The sequence below is a fragment of the Uloborus diversus genome, chromosome 8 (genome assembly GCF_026930045.1).
Source record: "Uloborus diversus isolate 005 chromosome 8, Udiv.v.3.1, whole genome shotgun sequence".
NCBI lineage: Eukaryota > Metazoa > Arthropoda > Arachnida > Araneae > Uloboridae > Uloborus > Uloborus diversus.
In genome coordinates this window covers 1,274,572-1,284,620 of record NC_072738.1, presented here as the reverse complement: position 1 = coordinate 1,284,620, position 10,049 = coordinate 1,274,572, and the positions used below count along the sequence as shown (strand labels likewise).

Below are 10,049 nucleotides of genomic sequence, written 5' to 3'. Positions count from 1 at the left end.
TTTTTTTTCTTTTTTTTTTTTTTTTTTTGTTTTTGCTTCAAACTTTCTATACCTCAGCTCTGTATCTCATTTTCAGCAATTTTGCATTTCTGAGAATACATCTAGCAGTAAAGGTTCCGAAAATTAAAGTCTTGCATGTTAAGCGAGGACACCAAAAACTTTCAATGACACATCTTCATCATATAACGAGTTTTACGAAGACTCAATCTAAACAGTGCTGTAGTTTTAAATATAATCACCGTGTCCTTTCGTACAACTAGCATTGAAAAAATTATTAGGAAAAGACGTTATATTTTACTTCAAAGGGCTGCTGAAATTCACACTTGCAGCTACATGCATCACGATCGAAACATGGGCTTGAATCTTTCCGAAATCTTCCAATGACAGTCCGAGTCCATTCAGGGTTATGTCTCCTTCCACAATGCAAACATTGCTGCGGAAATTTGGATGCACTTGTTTCACTTTGCTAAATAGCTGAAAAATACAAAACAATTTTAATTCAATTGAATTTGAAAGTTGAAAAATTTGAAAATAATCATTTTTAGGACAAATAAGTCAATGAAATATTACTTTAATTCTTGCAACTAGTAATTAGTTATTGCGGTAACTTGACAGGCGTATAAGCATTTGGCTAAGCGATGGCTAGTCGATGAAGTCAAAATAGCGAACTAAAAGACACGTTTGTAGAGTGATAACTGGCAAAAATTAAATCGCCAGCGATGTCAAAACTTTTGCTGCTCAAAACTGCTGTGAAAAACACTGCGCTATCCAAGAGACTTCGTTTTCAGGACCATAACCATTGTGGTGGAGTAAGTTTTTTGTACTTAAAACTGTTAACAGTTATGCATGATTTTTTTAATAAGCAGCTTAAAATGTGTCCTTTGATATTTAAACTTCTGTTCAAGTCACGAGAAAAAAAAAACACTTAAAAAACCTTACTTTAGGGATTGTTTATGGTTAAACAACTGCTTGGCAACATCGGGTTTTAAGCTGAAAAAATGACAATGTATCATCAAATGTCCCAAAACATAAAGTTATTAAAAAAATGCCTTACTATTTTAGTGGTAGTTAAATTTCATCCGTCATAGAATTAAACGAAGTATGCATTTTCAAGCACAAAAAAAAAAAAAAAAAAATCTGTGACCCTCTTCCTCCAATCAACTCTAATTTGAATTCTGAAACTTTGAATTCAAATTATGTTTTTCGCAATCACGAGTTGCGACAAGACCCTACTGATTAGAGTTTTTGTTTCTAGAAATGGCTCCCCCGCCCAAGCATGTCCCTCCTCCTGGGTGCTTACGTGTGTATAGTTGTGTGTGTAGGCTTACGTGTGTGCACGTAGGCGTGTGTATGTGTGTAAAGGCGTGCGCGCGTAGGCGACTGTGTATGCGCATGCGTGTGTAGGACATGGACGCCACCGCCCAGCCAAAGTGGATTCCAGGGGACAGTGCTCAGGACCACCCGCGCCGCCGCCGTTGGACGGTGGTGCTGCAGCCTTGGTCCAAGCTGAAAAAGGAACCACAACGTCAAGGACTGTCAAGTGAGAACAATAAGCAATCGTGATTGCTCAAAAAAAAGAAAAAAAAATAATAATAATTTGAATTTTGACATCTTTAATTCAAATTATGTTTTTCGCAATCACGAGTGTGTGTGTGTTTGTGTGTGGGGGGTATGTGTGTTTGTGTGTAGGGGTATGTGTATGTGTGTGTAGGCATGTGTGTTTGTGTCTGTATGTATGCATGAATGTGTGAGTAGTTGTGTATATGTTTGTGTGTGTGTGTATAGGTGTAAATGTCTATAGGTGTATGTGTGTATGTGTGTGCGTGTGTGTGTAGTTGTGTATGTGTGTGCGTGTGTGTGTGTAGTTGTGTATGTATGCGCGTGTGTGTAAGATATTGACGCAACCTGGAGACGGCTTTCGCTATAGGAGCAGCATCGTGAGGACCCAGTCGACGGTGATGCTGCAGAGGGTGGCGGTGGGAAAATAAAATGATAGGACATCAAAACAGTCAAATGAAAGCAATAAGCAATCGTGATTGCTCAAAAAAAGAGTTACATTTGCAGCACTGGGTTTCAGTTTAGTTTCTGTACCTCAGAGCCAGACTAACGCAAGTCTAAAAATTGCGATTTTCCATTCATGAGTGCATTGCATGTAGAAGCCTATTCTGCAACGAGCCATGTGAACGTAATTCTTTAAAAAAAATACTTTTCAATTTTTTACCAGGCTTTAAAGAGCGCGAGTCCCATCCATTCGAGATGTTTTCAAAAAGCACACAAAAAAGTGCTTTTTAGACTTTTTTTTTGTTATATTCAAGATCCTGATACCTCAACAGATTGGAAGAAATTTAAAATTAGGAATTGTAGAAGATAGTTGATATCTGCTTAATATATTACATTCCCACTGCATTAATGTATAACACTCGTACGTATATAAAATAGAGACAGACTATGATGCCTCGAAAATTGTAATTCTTCAAAGGGTGCTTCGAATCGAAAAAAGTTGGGAACACCTGCGCTACGGGATTGGATTGAAACTAAAAGTGAATCTTTTTGGAAAAAATGGTCCAAAACTCGTGTCTATTTCCTGTTTTTGCATATACGTATGAGAAAATAAAACTAAGCAAAACTTTAATTTGAAAAATGTAGATTCTACAAGTCAAGAGCATCTGTTAAAGAGGAGACAAAACCAGAAAGTCGGAAAAATTTAAAAATCTGAAGAGAATGAGGGAATATTTTCCAACAAACTAACTCATTATGTTCAATGTGATAAATACGATTTGAGACTTCGATACTAATTTATATATATGATACTAGCATTCGCGTACCCGGCATTGCTCTGAAAATGGAATTAGCAGAGGTTAACAGTGCTTGGTGCACCTAGTTTCAAAAATCTCCTATAATAATTACTTATTACCTATAATTTTTTCTAATTTTGGGAGGATATCAGGGCCCCTAGACTCCTTATATATATATACCCTTGTCTTTAACCGATTTTTACTTTCTTCTATATCTAATATATAGAAGAAAGTATTGGATTCGTGCAGATTTTCGAATTTCGAATTTTGACGGATTCGAACGTTTTGAGGTGTGCTGAGTCCATTTCGACTATTTTTGGAAAATGTCTGTCTGTCTGTGTGTATGTGTGTGTGTGTATGTGTGTGTCACGTCTGTGTGTGACCAGTTTTTTGTGGCCGCTCTACAGCAAAAACTACCGCATTAAATCGAACGAAATTTGGTACACATATGTGCCGCTATGTGAACTTGTGCCCATTGGTTTCTGGCGCGAATTCCTCCAAGGGGGGTGGAGCAATGGGACGTTTTTTGAGTTACGCGTGCTTGCTATTCCTCAGGAAGTAACTGGCGGAATCAAACAAAATTTGGTCCATGTGTGCCATTAACAGGAACAGGTGCTGATTCAATTTTGGTGTCAATAACTCAAACGGGGGTTGAGCTATAGAACGTTTTTTGTCGTCAATTGTGACTGCTGTATCTCAAGAAATAATGAACGGAATGAAAGAAAAATTTATCGGCAAGTAGCTCTTAGTGGGTATAAGAGCTGATTTTATTTTGGTGTCAACAGCTAAAGAGGGGGTAGCGCAATCGCCCGTTCTTTTTTTCCATTGTGAGTGCCCTATCTCAAGAAGTAATGCTACGTTCGGGTTGAATTTTGAAATATATGTGAATCCATATGTAAACAGGCTTTGGTTCAATTTTGGCGCCAATCGCGCCAAGAGGTGCTGATTTATTTTTACTATCATTATTTTTTAGCGAATAAAAATAGCTTTATTAATGCAACAATAAGAAAGATAAATCGTAATAGATTATCGTCTGCGTATTTCTCGTGATTTTAATTGTATGGAAATGATCGGAAATATTATCTCAATGATTTAAAATTTTTAATTGTTGCCATCTTATGTTTGTTAACAAATAAAATATTTGTAATTAATTCAAGCAAGGCTTTTAAAATAACTTTCAATTTTAGCTCTTTGCTTTGCTTTTGCAATAATTCAGACATTGGGATGGTGGTCAAGTTTTTGCATGTGTAATTTTGTTTTTGTTGGGAATATTGCTTCCTCGTCAAGCATGGGGAGGGATCAGAATAAAAAAAGAAAAATATAGAAGAAAGTTTCGTGATGGCCACAACATACTAGTTTTTTTGCGAATAAAAATAGCTTTATTAATGCAACAATAAGAAAGATAAATCGTAATAGATTGTCGTCTGCGTATTCTGCGTTTTTTCACTTTTTAGTTCATTTTGCTACGAAAGCTTGTTTTTTTAGTTCTTTAAACTATTATTTTATTAACTGTTATTAATGATCCTTTTAAAGTATTGATTATCTTTCCAAACACAGGCCATCCACATTTTATTGTTATACCTATGTTTAAGCAAGGACTTCTTTGTATACAACATTTTTAGTTTTTTTTCCTGTGCTAAAATTATTAAGCTACTTGATGACTTTCGGGCAAGCTACATAAAATTGGCCGTGTGAAAAAAGTCTTGTCTTAAATCGATCCCTGCTACTTTTAATGTCTGTCCTAGTGACTTATTAACGGTTATTGCAAAGCAAACTTTAACAGGAAACTGCACTCTTTTAAATGCAAAAGGATAGTCCGCCTGTGATGATGTTCTTAAAAATTTCGTTTCTAGTTTTGAAAAAATGAAAGCAAAAGACAGAAACATTATGATTTGACTTGAGAAAAGCCTCGAAGAATCACGTGAGAAACAAAAACAATATCAAATTTAAAATTCGCTATCGACCAAAAGTTGAGATGAAGTACTGAATAATGATCTGAATGGAGGAAAGCCTCCGAAAATAAGGGATTTAAATTTCAATGACAGGTTTTAATTTCACAGAAATTAAGGTGTTTTAATTAATTTCTCCTGAACTAATTGATATTTCGAAAAATCCTTTCTTAGTGGATACTTTCGTAATCATGTGGACATGCCTGCCAAATTTCAAGTCTGAGACTTCAGCGGTATTGGCTGTGCGTTGATATATATATATATATATATATATATATATATATATATATATATATATATATATATATATATATATATATATATATATATATATATATATATATATATATATATTATCTCAGGACATTGATTTTTATATATTAAGATTATTTTGCTTAGTAAATATAATGCCAAATTTTGACTATACTTAAAATTAATACGCTACCTAGCAACTAGAGAAAATTGCTATGCTTCATTAAAAGTAGTTAATAAAATACAAAATCGCCAGTCAAGGTATGACGGGTGAAAATTGCTTCCACATTTGAACGAAGCCATTGCCTGCTAGGGTTAAAATTTCAACTATCAAAATATAACCAAACTCCAGTGGATTAACCCTAAACTGCAGTAGGTAGCGCTTAGTGTTGACCATTTTTTCGTTTCTTCATTCCCCTGAAATGACACAGTCTTACCAGTAAAACAGTTAAGTTGCCGGATCGAGTTCAGCCTTGTAGCAATAAAGCCTTTCCCTGCATGTTAAACATTACCAATATATATTATCAAATTATCATGCCGTGACACGAATTTCATTATTGAAATTAGCTGGTTAATCAATCATTGGCTACTATATTATGAGGATGTCCTTTAATGATAATAGAAGAAAAAGTTATCCTTTTCCATTTTTCAATGCATGTAATCAAAACATTCGCTTAAAGTGGTAACTAAATTTTTTATTTTAATTCGTATGTTGAGGGGGGGGGGCAGGGCGACAATGAATCGTAAGTAAGGTGGTTACGCTTAAAAAAACATAGTACGTTCACATAGGAGCTCGAAGCATGACTGTATCACGTAAAGCGACGTAATTTACCTCTGTTTGGAAAATCTTCTCTAATCGTTCGCGAGCGTTTAAATTCTTCTTTGACCTCGCCAACACATAAACTGTTTTTATTCCTGGACAACATCGTAGTAGCTTCTCCAGCAAAACCTGCAATAAATAGTGGACAATCAATCATTTATGATACAAACTCATGTGGGGTAGAATGTGTACATGGGAGCAAAATGGGAATTTTCCCAGATTTTTATAACGGAATATATACGAAATATTGATACTAAAATCATGAAGAATGAAAACATTCCTATTTGCAATTGAGTTCATTTTATTTTAATTTAAGGGAGTCCGGGACACAAAAATCGTCAAATTAATTTTTTTTTTTATCATTTTAAAAACAACTCCGTTTTCTTCTGCTTAAAAGGACGTTTGAATCTTGTTTCTATCTTAATTAGAACGAAAAATAAATATTTTTGTGGCATGCATTTAACTAATATTGAATTTAACTTCAAAACTTTGAACACGTTTCTCTCCATGATGCTATTTTTCCCCAATTTCTTGCATTCAAACTCTTATAAGTCATGAACCCATAAAGTAATTAAATTTGGAGCATATCTTTTTCAAGCAGTTTACTTCAATTTTTATTCAGCGAATTTTAAAAAAAGCGTTTACTGCCGAAAATGATTTTTTTTAAAAAAGCATCTCCGAATTTTTCGAAATTTTCAAATATTTCTATTTTTTTATTGAATTAATATTTTTAAAATCGCCAAATAAAAATTAAAACTTAGATATTTGTGCATAATTTTTTGAAAAAAAATTTGAAAATTGACCTAGAATATTTTGAGTTATAGCAGTTTAAAGCAACCCAATTTAAAAAAAAATTAATTCAATTTTTTTTAATATTTATGTTATGATTTTGCTTGTTAAATCGATGGTGACTCAGTGCAAAAATTTTCAAAACTGTAAAGCATTTAATAAAAAGCATTTCAAAATATGTCCCGAACCTCCAGGTAGGCGAACATCCTAATTTTCGGGAAAAAAAATGATTTTGAGAAATTCTACTACTTATAACTGAAATTTTCTTTTCCCTTCCTGATTTTCTCATAACCACGTTTTCAAGTTTTTATTTACGCCAACAGTTCTAGCGAAAAAAAGTATTAACTCTAAAGATTTGAAACTTTGCAAAAATGGCAATTGAACACGTTACTGTGATATAAGCCTCAAAAAGTTAATGTGCATGCAATATGTGGTTCTGAAATAATGATCAATTAAACTTAGACGGCAAAAAACACGCTTTTCGGGAGAAATTTTTAAACATTTACGCATAAAACCTGTTTTTAGTTAATTATTTCGAAATTGGAGGGTCATATCACTCTTATATCTCACGAAAAGATATACACAAAAAATTTGTTAAATAATAAAAAAGCGAATGCACTGGAAGTGTTAAAGTAATGGTAGTTTTTTGTTAAAAATATTGCTTTTTTATTAAAAAAACCTATCGAATTTTTTTTCAACAAATAAGTAGTCAAAATGTATCATTTATGTCATATTTAATAATCCTTTAAAATTTTAGAAAGGTACAATGAATATTGAACAAAAAAATATTTAGTGTGTTCGCCTACCTTGAGGAGAAATTGAGTGACAATAAATAGTTTTTGTTACAGTCCAATTGGCGAGGGGAGTTTTTCGGGAATTAGCTCATAAACACATTCAGTACTAACAATTCTTTCTGAATGTGGTGATGAGACAGCTTTTCGAAAAATTTTCCTATTTTCAAAAATGTGTCGTTTTAACTCCACACTACATAATCAAATTTTTCTGTGGTGTCCAACTTCTGGCTTCAGGATCGTGTTTTAATTTTTACATTATTTTACAGTATATTTTTCCAAGCAAAGTACCGTTGTGAACTGAAAAAAAGGCAAGAAGTAATTTCAAACTTTCAGAAGCCATAATTAAAATTACTGTGCAGTTGATCTGGAAACTTTGGAGTCATACAGTGGTGGTAAAAAAAAATTGCATCACCCGCGCCGCAAAGGAGAGGAATATCATCCCGACTGCATTCAACACACAGTCAAGCATCCCGTATCCCAGATGATTTGGGGATGTATTTCTGATCAAGGAGTTGGTGGGCTTCCCTTTGTGCAAGGAACAGTAAACGCTCAGGTGTATATTGGCATTTTGGAGGAGAAATTGCTTCCTATTATCCGGGATCACTTTACTTCAGTTCCAAACAGGATGATTCTGCTCCGTGCCATAGGGCAAAACTGGTAAGTAACAATTTAAGAACCTTTATCCTGCCATTAGACTTAAATTGACATGGGGGAAAGTAATTTTTTTTTCTCCAAACTCACACGCAGGTTCAGAAATGGAAAAATGAGCATGGGGTCAGCAGTTTGCCTTGGCCCGGAAACAGCCCCGATCTACGTAAGCAATTATCGGATTCCTGCTGTTAAATGTTTATTTCATAAGTTTTGCAGAATTTCATTTATTCATCGTTGTGAAAATGCGAGGGTGATGCAATTTTTTTTTACCAGCACTGTAGTTAAACACGCTGGTTAATATGTAGAATAATTTATGTCTATCTTTTATTCACACATACAAACACGCAAATATAAAGGTTTTTAAAAACATTACCAGTACTCCGAAGGTAGTCTTCAAATTCCGGTTTGAGACACGCACTGTCGGGAAAACTTCACCATCACAATTCAAGATGTTATTTATAAAACAATTACCTTTCCTACCAAACCAGTTACTCCAGTAAGAAACACAGACTTCCCGTAGAAAAACCTTTGCACTGGAGTCAAATTGGAATAATCTTCGAGCTCCATTTCAGTTCTTTTCAGTTATGATCACCTTTTCAAAAATTCCAGCCTAAAAATCTGTAAAATCAAGTTTGAAATAAGAACTAAACTTCCGTCAATAATGTTTAGTGGTTGATACACAGTATTTAAAGTTAAAACTGATAGACGTTTAACGCGTTAAATTAAAAAGTAAATCCCATTATATATAATCATTTTTACTTAAATTTATAACTTCTGTGTAAGCAAAACAAAATTCTTAAAAAGCATTTGACAATTATAGTAGATTAAATAGTAATGAACAACGTTTTAACGCATAAAATTAGCAGATTACTGCATACACGTGTTTTGGAGTTACAGGGAACTCGTTTTTCAGTGCAAAGTAGTGAGCTTTTGAATGTAAAGGTATGCAAAAGTTCACTACTTGCACTGAAAACGAACTGATGTGTGCAACACATGGCTTTCTTTTACGAAAATTTAATGATAACAGCGCCTTAGAGTAAGCAAGGAAACACTAAATATTTTCACCACTAGTTTCTTGCTAACCGAAGCAAAAAAAAAAAAAAAAAACAAAAAAACAAAACAAAACAAAACGTTTTACACAGATTTATTTCCCCACTAGTGAAAATACCCGGCGTTGCCTGGGTCAGTAATAATTAAGAGAAAAAATCGTTACTTGCTTTTGTTTTCTGTTTTAAGTGAAAGAATTTAAAACACATCTTTTTGACGTGATTAAAAATCGAGTTTCTTCCTTACCCATAAAACTAAAATAGCAATAAGTGTAAAGAACAAAGTAGTATTGATTTAGAACCGAAAGCACTATATTTAAGCATATACAAATTTACAAAACATGAAATTAATCTTCTCATGTTTAAAAAGATTAATCTGTTGATACTTTTTTTTTTACATGGAGTCTAAAACCTTCTCTGTATGGCTAATGAAGTACGAAGTGATTTAAAAAAAGTAGCTGCGCTCGTAATCCCCTTATACTTGCTTTAGCTATTTTGGGAAATTTCAATCATTGTGGGCTCTTGGTGCGATTTTACCGAATTTGCGAGAGTCGTTTTGGGGTACCTTCGATGATTCTCCCCCCTTCTTTCCTTCCTTTGTAAAACGATATGATATTAATTTTCGTTACAGAGATATTATCGCCAGGTGCTGAGATACTTTTGGTCACCATAAAATGGCGCTACACAGTTTCATCCGAAATGTTTCCAAAATAAGTTGTAAAATCTGGTGATTGTTTGAAATTGTGCAAAAAGGAAAATTAATGGAAGTTTTTGTGCTGTTTATGGATTTGCCTAATTTAGTTGCTGGATTATTTAACACAGTAAAAAAAGTCTTTTGAAAATTCTTTGATTGGCGATATTTTGTTTATATGGTGAAAGCTGAGAAACATTATGACGTAGTCTTCGGCTTCAAAAACAGCAACGTTGAAAAAACTGCCAAATGCATCAGCTAC

At 33.7% G+C, this 10,049-nt stretch overlaps 1 protein-coding gene across 1 annotated transcript; it reads right to left on the bottom strand.

The window, feature by feature from the left end:
* Positions 1 to 294: 294 nt before the first annotated feature.
* Positions 295 to 8,652, bottom strand: LOC129227860 (fatty acyl-CoA reductase wat-like). The gene is made up of 3 exons (XM_054862479.1): positions 8,522 to 8,652; positions 5,829 to 5,945; positions 295 to 474 (listed from the first exon to the last, which is right to left on the bottom strand). The coding sequence occupies exons 1-3, from the start codon at positions 8,615 to 8,617 to the stop codon at positions 295 to 297; spliced, it is 393 nt and encodes a 130-aa protein (XP_054718454.1). The 5' UTR covers positions 8,618 to 8,652.
* Positions 8,653 to 10,049: the final 1,397 nt, after the last annotated feature.